This window comes from Oncorhynchus kisutch, linkage group LG11 (genome assembly GCF_002021735.2).
Source record: "Oncorhynchus kisutch isolate 150728-3 linkage group LG11, Okis_V2, whole genome shotgun sequence".
Classification (NCBI taxonomy): Eukaryota; Metazoa; Chordata; class Actinopteri; order Salmoniformes; family Salmonidae; genus Oncorhynchus; species Oncorhynchus kisutch.
This window is the reverse complement of record NC_034184.2, coordinates 12625498-12642255: the sequence shown is the minus strand read 5'-3', so window position 1 is coordinate 12642255 and position 16758 is coordinate 12625498. Positions and strand designations below refer to the sequence as shown.

Genomic DNA, 16758 nt, shown 5'->3' with positions numbered 1-16758 from the left:
CTTCCGCCTGGCTACTCCAACCTCGGCCAACAGCTCCGCCCCCCCCGCAGCTACTCGCCCAAGCCTCTCCAGGTTCTCCTTTACCCAAATCCAGATAGCAGATGTTCTGAAAGAGCTGCAAAACCTGGACCCGTACAAATCAGCTGGGCTTGACAATCTGGACCCTCTATTCCTGAAACTATCCGCCGCCATTGTCGCAACCCCTATTACCAGCCTGTTCAACCTCTCTTTCATATCGTCTGAGATCCCCAAGGATTGGAAAGCTGCCGCAGTCATCCCCCTCTTCAAAGGGGGAGACACCCTGGACCCAAACTGTTACAGACATATATCCATCCTGCCCTGCCTATCTAAGGTCTTCGAAAGCCAAGTCAACAAACAGGTCACTGACCATCTCGAATCCCACCGTACCTTCTCCGCTGTGCAATCCGGTTTCCGAGCCGGTCACGGGTGCACCTCAGCCACACTCAAGGTACTAAACGATATCATAACCGCCATCGATAAAAGACAGTACTGTGCAGCCGTCTTCATCGACCTTGCCAAGGCTTTCGACTCTGTCAATCACCATATTCTTATCGGCAGACTCAGTAGCCTCGGATTTTCGGATGACTGCCTTGCCTGGTTCACCAATTACTTTTCAGACAGAGTTCAGTGTGTCAAATCGGAGGGCATGCTGTCCGGTCCTCTGGCAGTCTCTATGGGGGTGCCACAGGGTTCAATTCTCGGGCCGACTCTTTTCTCTGTATATATCAATGATGTTGCTCTTGCTGCGGGCGATTCCCTGATCCACCTCTACGCAGACGACACCATTCTATATACTTCCGGCCCGTCCTTGGACACTGTGCTATCTAACCTCCAAACGAGCTTCAATGCCATACAACACTCCTTCCGTGGCTTCCAACTGCTCTTAAACGCTAGTAAAACCAAATGCATGCTTTTCAACCGATCGCTGCCTGCACCCGCATGCCCGACTAGCATCACCACCCTGTATGGTTCCGACCTTGAATATGTGGACATCTATAAGTACCTAGGTGTCTGGCTAGACTGTAAACTCTCCTTCCAGACTCATATCAAACATCTCCAATCGAAAATCAAATCAAGAGTCGGCTTTCTATTCCGCAACAAAGCCTCCTTCACTCACGCCGCCAAACTTACCCTAGTAAAACTGACTATCCTACCGATCCTCGACTTTGGCGACATCATCTACAAAATTGCTTCCAACACTCTACTCAGTAAACTGGATGCAGTCTATCACAGTGCCATCCGTTTTGTCACTAAAGCACCTTATACCACCCACCACTGCGACTTGTATGCTCTAGTCGGCTGGCCCTCGCTACATATTCGTCGCCAGACCCACTGGCTCCAGGTCATCTACAAGTCCATGCTAGGTAAAGCTCCGCCTTATCTCAGTTCACTGGTCACGATGGCAACACCTATCCGTAGCACGCGCTCCAGCAGGTGTATCTCACTGATCATCCCTAAGGCCAACACCTCATTTGGCCGCCTTTCGTTCCAGTACTCTGCTGCCTGTGACTGGAACGAATTGCAAAAATCGTTGAAGTTGGAGACTTTTATCTCCCTCACCAACTTCAAACATCTGCTATCTGAGCAGCTAACCGATCGCTGCAGCTGTACATAGTCTATTGGTAAATAGCCCACCCATTTTCACCTACCTCATCCCCATACTGTTTTTATTTATTTACTTTTCTGCTCTTTTGCACACCAATATCTCTACCTGTACATGACCACCTGATCATTTATCACCCCAGTGTTAATCTGCAAAATTGTAATTATTCGCCTACCTCCTCATGCCTTTTTGCACACAATGTATATAGACTCCCCTTTTTTTTCTACTGTGTTATTGACTTGTTATTTGTTTACTCCATGTGTAACTCTGTGTTGTCTGTTCACACTGCTATGCTTTTTCTTGGCCAGGTCGCAGTTGCAAATGAGAACTTGTTCTCAACTAGCCTACCTGGTTAAATAAAGGTGAAATAAAAAAAATTAAATAAAAAGCACACATCCAAGACAACGCAGGAGTGGCTTCTGGGAAAGTGCATGTACTTGAGTGGCCCAGCCAGAGCCCAGACTTGAACCCGGTCGAACATCTCTGGAGAGACCTGAAAATAGTTGTGCAGTGACGCTCCCCATCCAACCTGACAGAGCTTGAGAGGATCCGCAGAGAAGAATGGGAGAAACTCCCCAAATACAGGTGTGCCAAGCTTGCAGCGTCATCCTGAAGAAGACTCAAGGCTGTAATCGCTGCCAAAGGTGCTTAAACAAAGTACTGAGTAAAGGGTCTGAATACTTATGTAAATATAATATTTCAGTTTTATATATTTTTTTTATACATTTGCAAACATTTCTAAAAACCAGTTTTTGCTTTGTCATTATGGGTTAATGTGTGTAGATTGGGGGGGGGGGGGGGGGGGGACAATTTTATAATAAGGCTGTAAAGTAACAATGTGGAAGAAGTCAAGGGGTCTGAATACTTTTTGAATGCACTGTATTTCCATAAATTTGCACTCATGTAGATCGGATGTTTTTTTTTATTTAACTAGGCAAGGCAAATTCTTATTTACAATGACGGCCTACACCGGCCAAACCCGGACGACGCAGGGCCAATTGTGCACCACCCTATGGGACACCCAATCATGGCCGGTTGTGATACAGTCTGGATTCGAACTAGGGTGTCTGTAGTGGCGCCTCAAGCACCGAGATTCAGTGTTTTAGGCCGCTGCGCCACTTGGATAATGAAACTTGCCAACCAACCAGCGAAGCTATTCAGGAGTCCTTGTCCTGCAAAGAAACAATGATTATAGTTGGAAAAAATGTAATTAAATGTGGAACGTGATTACATCACGTGCCTGGCTGCCTACTTTCAAAAGTATTCGGCAATCTTAATTTATCACAATCAATTATTTGACAAAAGAAAAATCAATGGATAAAAATGTTGTGGATCTTTAGAAAATATATCCTATGTCTGTCGTTTCCATTACATCTGTCGCAATAAAAGAAAATGTGCAACATTGCTTTTGTTGAAAAAACCTGAGTCAATGGAAACCTGCCTATTGACTGATGAGACGAGACACTCACTTTGGCATCACTGTCTGGCCCCGACAGGAAACCTAGGAATTGTGTTTTTCTTTACATTACATGGACGTGCAAATCTACGAACATTATGCTCTTTCCCTCCGAAAAGAAATTCCACTGCAATCCGAGATCAAATCAAATCAAATCAAATTTATTTATATAGCCCTTCGTACATCAGCTGATATCTCAAAGTGCTGTACAGAAACCCAGCCTAAAACCCCAAACAGCAAGCAATGCAGGTGGAGAAGCACGGTGGCTAGGAAAAACTCCCTAGAAAGGCCAATACCTAGGAAGAAACCTAGAGAGGAACCAGGCTATGTGGGGTGGCCAGTCCTCTTCTGGCTGTGCCGGGTGGAGATTATAACAGAACATGGTCAAGATGTTCAATGTTCATAAATGACCAGCATGGTCGAATAATAATAAGGCAGAACAGTTGAAACTAGAGCAGCAGCACAGTCAGGTGGAAGTTGAAACTGGAGCAGCAGCATGGCCAGGTAGACTGGGGACAGCAAGGAGTCATCATGTCAGGTAGTCCTGGGGCATGGTCCTAGGGCTCAGGTCAGTTGAAACTGGAACAGCAGCATGGCCAGGTGGACTGGGGACAGCAAGGAGTCATCATGTCAGGTAGTCCTGGGGCATGGTCCTAGGGCTCAGGTCCTCCGAGAGAGAGAAAGAAAGAGAGAAGGAGAGAATTAGAGAACGCACACTTAGATTCACACAGGACACCGAATAGGACAGGAGAAGTACTCCAGATATAACAAACTGACCCCAGCCCCCCGACACATAAACTACTGCAGCATAAATACTGGAGGCTGAGACAGGAGGGGTCAGGAGACACTGTGGCCCCATCCGAGGACACCCCCGGACAGGGCCAAACAGGAAGGATATAACCCCACCCACTTTGCCAAAGCACAGCCCCCACACCACTAGAGGGATATCTTCAACCACCAACTTACCATCCTGAGACAAGGCTGAGTATAGCCCACAAAGATCTCCACCACGGCACAACCCAAGGGGGGGGGGGGCGCCAACCCAGACAGGATGACCACAACAGTGAATCAACCCACTCAGGTGACGCACCCCCTCCAGGGACGGCATGAGAGAGCCCCAGCAAGCCAGTGACTCAGCCCCTGTAATAGGGTTAGAGGCAGAGAATCCCAGTGGAAAGAGGGGAACCGGCCAGGCAGAGACAGCAAGGGCGGTTCGTTGCTCCAGAGCCTTTCCGTTCACCTTCCCACTCCTGGGCCAGACTACACTCAATCATATGACCCACTGAAGAGATGAGTCTTCAGTAAAGACTTAAAGGTTGAGACCGAGTTTGCGTCTCTGACATGGGTAGGCAGACCGTTCCATAAAAATGGAGCTCTATAGGAGAAAGCCCTGCCTCCAGCTGTTTGCTTAGAAATTCTAGGGACAATTAGGAGGCCTGCGTCTTGTGACCGTAGCGTACGTATAGGTATGTACGGCAGGACCAAATCAGAGAGATAGGTAGGAGCAAGCCCATGTAATGCTTTGTAGGTTAGCAGTAAAACCTTGAAATCAGCCCTTGCTTTGACAGGAAGCCAGTGTAGAGAGGCTAGCACTGGAGTAATATGATCAAATTTTTTGGTTCTAGTCAGGATTCTAGCAGCCGTATTTAGCACTAACTGAAGTTTATTTAGTGCTTTATCCGGGTAGCCGGAAAATAGAGCATTGCAGTAGTCTAACCTAGAAGTGACAAAAGCATGGATTAATTTTTCTGCATCATTTTTGGACAGAAAGTTTCTGATTTTTGCAATGTTACGTAGATGGAAAAAAGCTGTCCTCGAAATGGTCTTGATATGTTCTTCAAAAGAGAGATCAGGGTCCAGAGTAACGCCGAGGTCCTTCACAGTTTTATTTGAGACGACTGTACAACCATTAAGATTAATTGTCAGATTCAACAGAAGATCTCTTTGTTTCTTGGGACCTAGAACAAGCATCTCTGTTTTGTCCGAGTTTAATAGTAGAAAGTTTGCAGCCATCCACTTCCTTATGTCTGAAACACATGCTTCTAGCGAGGGTTTCATTGAAATGTACAGCTGTGTGTCATCCGCATAGCAGTGAAAGTTTACATTATGTTTTCGAATAACATCCCCAAGAGGTAAAATATATAGTGAAAACAATAGTGGTCCTAAAACGGAACCTTGAGGAACACCGAAATTTACAGTTGATTTGTCAGAGGACAAACCATTCACAGAGACAAACTGATATCTTTCCGACAGATAAGATCTAAACCAGGCCAGAACATGTCCGTGTAGACCAATTTGGGTTTCCAATCTCTCCAAAAGAATGTGGTGATCGATGGTATCAAAAGCAGCACTAAGGTCTAGGAGCACGAGGACAGATGCAGAGCCTCGGTCCGATGCCATTAAAATGTCATTTACCACCTTCACAAGTGCCGTCTCAGTGCTATGATGGGGTCTAAAACCAGACTGAAGCATTTCGTATACATTGTTTGTCTTCAGGAAGGCAGTGAGTTGCTGCGCAACAGCCTTCTCAAAAATTTTTGAGAGGAATGGAAGATTCGATATAGGCCGATAGTTTTTTAAATTTTCTGGGTCAAGGTTTGGCTTTTTCAAGAGAGGCTTTATTACTGCCACTTTTAGTGAGTTTGGTACACATCCAGTGGATAGAGAGCCGTTTATTATGTTCAACATAGGAGGGCCAAGCACAGGAAGCAGCTCAGTAGTTTAGTTGGAATAGGGTCCAGTATGCAGCTTGAAGGTTTAGAGGCCATGATTATTTTCATCATTGTGTCAAGAGATATAGTACTAAAACACTTGAGCGTCTCTCTTGATCCTAGGTCCTGGCAGAGTTGTGCAGACTCAGGACAACTGAGGTTTGGAGGAATACGCAGGTTTAAAGAGGAGTCCGTAATTTGCTTTCTAATAATCATAATCTTTTCCTCAAAGAAGTTCATGAATTTATCACTGCTAAAGTGAAAGTCATCCTCTCTTGGGGAATGCTGCTTTTTAGTTAGCTTTGCGACAGTATTAAAAAGGAATTTCGGATTGTTCTTATTTTCCTCAATTAAGTTAGAAAAATAGGATGATCGAGCAGCAGTAAGGGCTCTACGGTACTGCACGGTACCGTCCTTCCAAGCTAGTCGGAAGACTTCCAGTTTGGTGTGGCGCCATTTCCGTTCCAATTTTCTGGAAGCTTGCTTCAGAGCTCGGGTATTTTCTGTGTACCAGGGAGCTAGTTTCTTATGAGACATTTTTTTTGTTTTTAGGGGTGCAACTGCATCTAGGGTATTGCGCAAGGTTAGATTGAGATCCTCAGTTAGGTGGTTAACTGATTTTTGTCCTCTGGCGTCCTTGGGTAGGCAGAGGGAGTCTGGAAGGGCATCAAGGAATCTTTGTGTTGTCTGTGAATTTATAGCATGACTTTTGATGTTCCTTGGTTGGGGTCTAAGCAGATTATTTGTTGCAATTGCAAACGTAATAAAATGGTGGTCCGATAGTCCAGGATTATGAGGAAAAACATTAAGATCCACCACATTTATTCCATGGGACAAAACTAGGTCCAGCGTATGACTGTGACAGTGAGTGGGTCCAGAGACATGTTGGACAAAACCCACTGAGTCGATGATGGCTCTGAAAGCCTTTTGGAGTGGGTCTGTGGACTTTTCCATGTGAATATTAAAGTCACCAAAGATTAGAATATTATCTGCTATGACTACAAGGTCCGATAGGAATTCAGGGAACTCAGTGAGAAACGCTGTATATGGCCCAGGAGGCCTGTAAACAGTAGCTATAAAAAGTGATTGAGTAGGCTGCATAGATTTCATGACTAGAAGCTCAAAAGACGAAAATGTCATTTTCATTTTTTTTTTTGTAAATTGAAATTTGCTATCGTAAATGTTAGCAACACCTCCGCCTTTGCGGGATGCACGGGGGATATGGTCACTAGTGTAGCCAGGAGGTGAGGCCTCATTTAAAACAGTAAATTCATCAGGCTTAAGCCATGTTTCAGTCAGGCCAATCACATCAAGATTATGATCAGTGATTAGTTCATTGACTATAATTGCCTTTGAAGTAAGGGATCTAACATTAAGTAGCCCTATTTTGAGATGTGAGGTATCATGATCTCTTTCAGTAATGACAGGAATGGAGGTGGTCTTTATCCTAGTGAGATTGCTAAGGCGAACACCGCCATGTTTAGTTTTGCCCAACCTAGGTCGAGGCACAGACACGGTCTCAATGGTGATAGCTGAGCTGACTACACTGACTGTGCTAATGGCAGACTCCACTATGCTGGCAGGCTGGCTAACAGCCTGCTGCCTGGAGATCTGTATATAATTAGAAGATACTCGTGTATCCGCCCTTACAATGGGAGTCGTCCCAAATAGAAACTAATAGTGCGTTTTTGGACAGATTTTGGCGAGAGTGAAACCTCTCACTTCGCCTCTTCCTCTGCTGCGTTTCCCTGTCATCGCTCACTTTGTGATCAATAGATCGCTAGAAGATGCATGTCGTTTATTCTAGCGGGAGAGGGCTCGACGGACTAACGAATTTAAACTTTTAAATAAATAAATAACATAGTTAGTATGAAGTGTAAAATGTATCCACGTGAAAATGAGTCTGCTGGTTGATATCTTGATGAGTGCATTGGCATAACTAAGTAACGCTAGTAGAATAGGCTCTGGGTTTTGATAGCAAATGAATTTAGCCTGCAAAAAAATGTTTATCAACTTCCATCTATATTAGATTCATTATTCAATGGTGCACCCATTATGTGTAGAATCTGAATGTTGCTGATCAGGGGGCGAAAAAGGGTTTTCTTGAAAAGCAACTCCAGGGTTTTCTTGATGTTATTTTAGTGTTGAGGATTGGATGGATTTCCAGGACATGAGTCGTGTTCATGTGTACTGTGGACAGGAATTTAGTTTCTTCGTTGCCAGCTTTTGCCCGTTTTAATTATATCCTTGGCATGTGTTGTGTATTGAGTAATGGCAGCAAGCGGGTAGAAGTCTAACTACCCCGCTACTGTTAGAAACGAAACATCTTACTTCCTCTGCCTGCCAAAACCTAGAGTGAACTCACAGTGGAACACGCACACACATCCGCAAAAAGATAATTACTCATTTGCACTTCTCATTCAGGGGCTTGCTTGGTGTGAAAGTGTGAAATCAGTTCAGTGCCTTCTATTTATCAGGAGAAACCGAGCCCTGCAGAAACACCGATAGAAATCAATTCAATAATGACAACGATTGTGATGGAAAAGAAATTGAAAAGTAAAAAGCCCCTGAAAAGTTTCTACATTTTTACAAACTATTCAAAAAATGAGTTCAGTTTCTCTCAGCTTGCACTCCCTCTCATTCCCATCTATCTCCCTCTCATTTTTCTCTCCTCCCCCCTCCCTCAGGCATTTGTTTTCAGTCTATCTGACACATATGGCAATGATCTCATAATGCCATTATATTGAGCTAATATGAATATATTGCTGTTGTATGCAGATCAGGGACAGTTTGCCTATGTTACATTTAGCTCTGTATATGCATGTAGACAGGATGCAGACTGAAGCTGTGTAGAAAACAGAACTGGCTTTCTCCAACAAACCCAACAGACACCGACACCATATGGTCACATGTCACTTAAGGTTAATCAATACTAATTGATTATTAATCAATACCGTCACTTTCTGGGGTTGCTGTTTTTTGGGACGAAACCCCAATATTGTGGCTGGACATAATGGGTCTGGTGAGTCAAAAAGCTTTGATAACCCTCTTCTTACTCCTCCTCTTACTCCTCTTCTTACTCCTCCTCTTACTCCTCCTCTTACTCCTCCTCTTACTCCTCTTCTTACTCCTCCTCTTACTCCTCTTCTTACTCCTCCTCTTACTCCTCCTCTTACTCCTCCTCTTACTCCTCCTCTTACTCCTCTTCTTACTCCTCCTCTTACTCCTCCTCTTACTCCTCCTCTTACTCCTCTTCTTACTCCTCTTCTTACTCCTCCTCTTACTCCTCCTCTTACTCCTCCTCTTACTCCTCTTCTTACTCCTCCTCTCTCGTATTGTGTTGTTGTAAGCCTCCTCCTCACACTCTCTCTCTTGCTCTGTGTTGTGTAGGAGTGAAGGCGGTGTTCTCCGGCCACTACCACCGTAATGCGGGGGGGCTCCACAATGGCCTGGACATGGTGGTGAGCTCCGCTATAGGCTGCCAGCTGGGAGAGGACACCCACGGGGTCAGGGTGGTGGTAGTGACCGCCGACCAGGTCATCCATCGCTACCACAGCCTGGAGCAGCTCAGTGGGCGGGGCATGGACGAGGACCTCAGGAAACTACTGCAGGCCTGAGCCAATCAGAGAAGAGGGGACACACAGGAACAGAATACCAGGGCCTGATTCATGAAGCATCTCAGGAGAGAAGTGCTGATCTAGGTCCCTCTTTTTATTCCTTATGATTTAAAAGGCAAAACTGATCCTACATCAGTACTGCTACTCTGACTCTTAATACAGGCTCAGAACACCAGACGGTGGAGAGGAAGTCTGTCAATCATCTTAAGACCTGTAGCCTACTGTGAATAAGCACCAACCCATTGTATTGTACAAGGTCATCAGTCGCAGAATGTGCTGGATTTACCTTACTCCAGGGAAGAAGAAAAAAAACTGTTATTCTGTTGTCATAAGGTACTCTTGTCAAGAATATCCTAGTTATGACTATCTCTAAGGTCTACAAAGACACTGTCTGTAACACTCATTGTGCAAACTAATCCAATGAGCATGTCCTGTGTTAGTCATGTCTTTTTTATATCAAGCTTGGGGGGAATAATGTTTGTCTAGTCTAGTTGCAGCAGCACTGAATGTCTTTACTGACAACGGGTACTACTATGACTCTATAGCCCTGAAACGACTCTCTGTTGCCCTGTATGAATATTTTCAACCCCACTCACCCAATCCTTGACGCAACAAATTGTCATGGCAACAGCAGTTGTCCTCGTTGAACAGGCCTGATGGTGGTGATGGGTGGGCCAACAACAACATGATGACCTCTGCAATGAAAACACTGTAATGGGATCAGCAACTCTTCAGTTTACAGCAACATCCTGTCTGTGAATGTGATGTTCCCTACTATGTATTTGATATCTTCTTGACCTCATTGAGAATTTGTTATATTAGATTTGTGAATTGATTTAGTACTTAAGTTGGGGTATGGTCAGGAGGATTCCATTAGTTTAGTTTCTTTAGTCACACTACAACTAAATGTCATGTTCTGTTTTTTTTTTTTTAAATGAATAAACATTGATTTAAACTATTGCAATGATTATGTAAGTGATGTTGCTGAATTGTTGATCATCTGTCCATAACAGCTACTCAAACTGTTTTGCACCTACCCATCCCCTCCCAATAGAGGTCTTACACTGTGTGTCTATTGATCAGTCCGGTCTGTGTCCCAGACCACCTAAACACATCGGGTCCATTCTTGCGAACAAGTTTTTCTGCATCTTAAAATGCGCATTAGCCAATTAAAACGTAGTTGCACGTGATACAACGCTACATGTTAGCTGTTCACATCACATAATCTAGCACATTTAGGCCTATGCTAACCTGACAAGGTGGCAGTGATGATTTCCTGTAAAAAATCCCACATCAGCCTATCAAAGACTTTAAGACAAAATTCATAAGGCATGTTTTCGCATATGACAAAATCACACGGAAAAAGATAGGTATATACAACATTTTAATTTGATCATACATTGTGAAAACAAAAAGTCGAAGAGCTTTATGATTTTGTCAAACAGCTGTTATGTACATCTAGTACCATTGCTGCTAGGCAGTTGACTGAATCTTCTGGGTACTGCAACCGTGGGTTCGAGGCCCCTTCAAGCTTTTTTGTTAAGGATAAAAATGTTCACTGCTGGTCCTCGATGCTCTATTCAAAAAACATATATGTGACGGAGTGGATGATTATAATAATTCATATAAAACGTTGTACATGTCAGTGGAGCCTACATAAGAAATGACGTGGTGTTTTTGGTCTAACAGTAATGTTATACTATGCTATCATATTCGGTATGTTAGGCCTATGTAGAATACTAATGAATCATTAAGTGATCTTGTAAGACATTGATTCAGCTTTGATATAAACTTTATTAAATGAGCACCATTCTGAGAAGTGGGGACCCCACTAGGTCTGCAAGAGGGACTCAAAGAAGCTCCTAATTAAATATATGCAATCTTAATTTACAAGGTTTTGGCTGCACTTCCCTTTGCAAAACTACAATAAATATAATTCTGCATTTCAGAGGAACAAACGTATCTCACCTGGGTTTCGAACTTTCCGCAAAGGTAGTAAATTACTAGAAGCCTGGCTCGCTACACTGAATATTGGTCCAGTTGTAATTGTGCATGTATTTTAGTGACTTTGATTAGCGGATGTTGCAGTATGACTTCTGTTAAAAGGAAAGATTCATCAATTCAGAATGTTATATCGTTTTTGTGCATCTCGGACTGATGTTCTATCTATTCCCGGGGTAATTCCATGTGTATCTGAGCTATTGCCGTTCAAGCAGGCAAAAATACAGCCGGTATGAAGCAAAACCCTTCATACCGGATGTATTTCTGCCTGTTCTATCACGTCCATCTACGACAACATTTTTAATTGGCTGATGCAGCATTTGTTACCGGATATGAATCACTGCCACCTGGTCAGGTTAGAATAGGACTAAATGTGCCAGTTTAGGTAATGGTAACAGCTGACATGCAGTGTTTTATCACATGCAACTATGTCAACGATTTTAATTGGCTGATGAGCATTTTGAGATGGATCCAATTTTAATTATAAACTGGGTGGTTCGAGCCCTGAATGCTGATTGGATGACAGCTGTGGTATATCACGGGTATGACGAAACATTTATTTTTACTGCTCTAATTACATTGGTAACCAGTTTATAATAGAAATAAGGCACCTCAGGGGGATGTGATATATGGCCAATATACCATGGCTAAGGGCTGTGTCCAGGCACTCCGCATTGCATCGTGCATAAGAATAGCTCTTAGCCGTGGTATACTGGCCATATAAATCAAATCAAATCTTATTTGTCACGTGCCCCGAATACAAGAGATATAAATCACAGTGAACGGTATATTGGCCATATATCACATCCCCCTGTGGCTCTAACCAATAGTGCAAAAAAGGTTTTAGGTGAACAATAGGTAAGTAAAGAAATAAAACAACAGTAAAAAGACAGGCTATATACAGTAGCAAGGCAATAAAAGTAGAGAGGTTACGTACAAACACCGGTTAGTCAGGCTGATTGAGGTAGTATGTACATGTAGATATGGTTAAAGTGATTATGCATATATGATGAACAGAGAGTAGCAGTAGCATAAAAGAGGGGTTGGCGGGACACAATGCAGATAGCCCGGTTAGCCAATGTGCGGGAGCACTGGTTGGTCGGCCCAATTGAGGTAGTATGTACATGAATGTATAGTTAAAGTGACTATGCATATATGATAAACAGAGAGTAGCAGCAGGGTAAAAAGAGGGGTTGGGGGGAGGGGGCACACAATGCAAATAGTCCGGGTAGCCATTTGATTACCTGTTTAGGAGTCTTATGGCTTAGGGGTAAAACTGTTGAGAAGCCTTTTTGTCCTAGACTTGGCACTGGGGTACCGCTTGCCATGCGGTAGTAGAGAGAACAGTCTATGACTGGGGTGGCTGGGGTCTGACAATTTTTAGGGCCTTCCTCTGACACCGCCTGGTGTAGAGGTCCTAGATGGCAGGCAGCTTAACCCCAGTGATGTACTGGGCCATACGCACTACCCTCTGTAGTGCCTTGCGGTCAGAGGCCGAGCAGTTGCCGTACCAGGCAGTGTTGCAATCAGTTAGGATGCTCTCGATGTTGCAGCTGTAGAACCTTTTGAGGATCTCAGGACCCATGCCAAATCTTAATGGTTTCCTGAGGGGGAATAGGCTTTGTCGTGCCCGACTGTCTTGGTGTGTTTGGACCATTCTAGTTTGTAGTTGATGTGGACACCAAGGAACTTGAAGCTCTCAACCTGCTCCACTACAGCCCCGTCGATGAGAATGGGGGCGTGCTCAGTCCTCCTTGTCCTGTAGTCCACAATAATTTCCTTAGTCTTGGTTATGTTGAGGGATAGGTTGTTTTCTGGCACCACCCGGCCAGGTCTCTGACCTCCTCCCTATAGGCTGTCTCGTCGTTGTCGGTCATCAGGCCTACCACTGTTGTGTCATCTGCAAACTTAATGATGGTGTTGGAGTCGTGCCTGGCCATGCAGTCGTGGGTGAACAGGGAGTACAGGAGGGGACTGAGCATGCACCCCTGGGGAGCTCCAGTGTTGAGGATCAGCGTGGCAGATGTGTTGCTACCTACCCTCACCACCTGGGGGCCGCCCGTCAGGAAGTCCAGGATCCAGTTGCAGAGGGAGGTGTTCAGCCCCAGGATCTTTAGCTTAGTGATGAACTTTGAGGGCACTATGGTGTTGAACGCTGAGCTGTAGTCAATGAAGAGCATTGGGGACATGTTGAAAATGTCAGCGAAGACACCTGCCAGTTGGTCAGCACATGCTCGGAGCACACGTCCTGGTAATCCGTCTGGCCCCGCAGCTTTATGTATGTTGACCTGTTTTTAAGGTCTTACTCACATCGGCTACGGAGAGCATGATCACACAGTCGTCCGGAACAGCTGATGCTCTCATGCATGCCTCAGTGTTGCTTGCCTCGAAGCGAGCATAAAAGTGATTCAGCTCGTCTGGTAGGCTCGTGTCACTGGGCAGCTCGCGGCTGTGCTTCCCTTTGTAGTCTGTAATAGTTTGCAAGCCTTTCCGCAGACAATCATCAGAGCTGTTGTAGTATGATTCAATCTTAGACCTATATTGACGCTTTGCCTGTGTGATGGTTCGTCGCAGGGCATAGCAGGATTTCTTGTAAGCTTCCAGGTTAGAGTCCCGCAACTTGAAAGCGGCAGCTCTACCCTTTAGCTCAGTGTGAATGTTACCTGTAATCCATTGCTTCTGGTTGGGGTTTGTACGTATAGTCACTGCAGGGACGACGTCTTCGATGCACTTATTGATAAAGCCAATGCCATCAGAAGAATCCCGGAACATGTTCCAGTCTGTGATAGCAAAACAGTCCTGTAGTTTAGCATCTGCTTCATCTGATCACTTTTTTATAGACCGAGTCACTGGTGCTTCCTGCTTTAATTGTTGCTTGTAAGCAGGAATCAGGAGGATAGAGTTGTGGTCGGATTTACCAAATGGAGGGCGAGGGAGAGCTTTGTACGTATCTCTTTGTGTGGAGTACAGGTGATCTAGAATTTATTTCCCTCTGGTTGCACATTTAACATGTTGATAGAAATTTGGTAGTGCTGATTTAAGTTTCCCTGCAGTAAAGTCTCCGGCCACTAGGAGCGCCGCCTCTGGGTGAGTGTTTTCCTGTTAGCTTATTTCCTTATACAGCTATCTGAGTGCAATCTTAGTACCAGCATCTGTCTGTGGTGGTAAATATACAGTCACGAAAAGTATAGCTGAAAACTCTCTAGGCAAGTAGTGTGGCCTGCAATTTATCACAATATACTATACTTCAGGCGAGCAAAATCTAGAGACTTCCTTAGATTTTGTGCACCAGCTGTTGTTTCCAAATATGCACAGACCGACCCCCCTCGTCTTACTGGAGTGTGCTGTTCTATCTTGCCGGTGCAGCGTATATCCCGCTAGCTGAATATCCATGTCGTCATTCAGCCACGATTCCGTGAAACATAGGATATTACAGTTTTTGATGTCCCGTTGGTAGGATATTCGTGATCGTAATCTCATCTAATTTATTGTCCAATGATTGCACGTTGGCGAGTAGTATTGGTGGTAACAGCAGCTTTCCCACTCTCCTTCTCCGGGTCCTGACCAGGCATCCGGCTCTTTGTCCTCCGTACCTGCGACGCTTCCTCTTGCAAATAACAGGGATGCCGGCCTGTGGGGTGTTTGGAGAATATCTTGTGTGTCCTCCTTGTTGAAGAAAAGATCTTTGTCTAATCAGAGGTGAGTGATCACTGTCCTGATATACAGAAGCTCTTTTTTGCCGTAAGATACAGTTGCAGAAACATTATGTACAAAATCATTTACAAATAATGCGATAAAAAACACATAATAGCACAATTGGTTGGGAACCCGTTAAACTGCTGCCATTTTATCATACCCCCTCTGGCCTTATTGCTTAAACATAAACTTTTTCTAATGTTTGCAAGTATGGACCCAGAATGCAAGAATTACTGGACCAAACCATCAAAGCAGGTTTTACCTGAGCCAATCAGAGGAGGGGACACGCTTAGGACCAGAACACCGGGCTGCATTCAGTAAGTTTTTATGTTCTGGAAAGATTCACTTGAACGTTCGCTACATTGCGAAAAGGTTTGTACTGAGCGATATGTTTTCCCAAAACGTTCTTGTATGTTCTTGAACAGACTTTGAGATGTGTTTGCTCCGTTTAGTGGGTGTGCCGGGGTGTGACTTGAAGCAAATAACCACAATCCAACCTTTCCCTCTTTCTCAACTGGTCATTCAGTACAGCATCATTTTTATTCAATTGAACATTCTATTAAGTTTGTATGTACTGAATGCAGCCCAGTTGAAAAATAGGGAGGGTTTGGGGAGTGCTGTCAGCATGGCCACTGCCCTTTAAATACTTCACTCATTGCTTCAAACCACACCTCGCCACGCCCACCGAGCAGGAGCAAACATACCTGAAAGTCTTTTCAAGAATGTACAATAATGTTTTGTTTAGTTCAAACGTTCCACAACGTAGCAAACGTTCAAGTGAACTGAACGCTTATTCATGAAGCATCTCAAAGTAGGAGAGCTGATCTAGGAAGTAATCATCATGACAACCTGAGGAAAAACACAGTCGTTGTCCTTGTTGAAAAGGCCTGATGGTGGTGATAGGTGGGCCAACAGCAACAACTCATGATGACCTCTGCAATTAAAACACTAATGGGATAAACAAGACTCTTCAGTACAGTTTACAGCAACTGTAGGACGTGATGTTCCCTACTACTTTTTTTTATGTCTTCAATCAACTTGACCACATTGAGTATTTGTTATATAAAGCCCTTTTTATACCTGGAATCCTTTGTCCAGGTCTTGTCCACATTCTGAATGTGCCCACCTATTAGCCATTGCATTTACACATGATATTAAAGTTGGACTCTTATCTGTCCACTAGCCACGTCTGCTTTGAGACCAGATTTCATGGTCCCTCCCTGTATGCAAATTATTTTACAGATATTTTGTTTACATAATATTTATTTAGTTTAAGAGACATCTTGACACCATGAGTCAATGGTGCACCTGTCAACGATTAAAGAGAGTGGTAAAATGGTGATTTAAACAGTTTCGCTGTCCAGATCTGTCTACAAGATATCCAAGAACAATGCATCTTGCCTGTCTTCGGAGGTGGTCAGGAAAGTCAGATCACAATGCGACTTCTACACTTTAATTGTATTTATTATTTAACTAGGCAAGTCAGTAAAGAACAAATTCTTATTTACAATGCCGGACAAACCCTAACCCGGATGACGCTGGACCAATTGTGCACCGCCCTATGGGACTCCCAATCACAGCTGGTTGTGACACAGCCTGGACTCAACCCAGGGTCTGTAGTGACACCTCTAGCACTGAGATGCAGTGCCTTAG

General features: G+C 44.2%; 1 protein-coding gene across 2 annotated transcripts in view; it reads left to right on the top strand.

Annotated features, from left to right (window-relative positions):
- LOC109900011 (calcineurin-like phosphoesterase domain containing 1) overlaps positions 1-10368 on the top strand; it is a 52790-nt gene extending 42422 nt beyond the window's left edge. For both annotated transcript variants that reach the window (XM_020495719.2, XM_031835302.1), the window contains exon 5: positions 9182-10368. In XM_020495719.2, the coding sequence (XP_020351308.1) occupies positions 9182-9408 (227 nt within the window). In that variant the 3' untranslated portion in view covers positions 9409-10368. The remainder of the gene's footprint in view (positions 1-9181) is intronic.
- The last annotated feature ends 6390 nt before the right edge of the window (positions 10369-16758 follow it).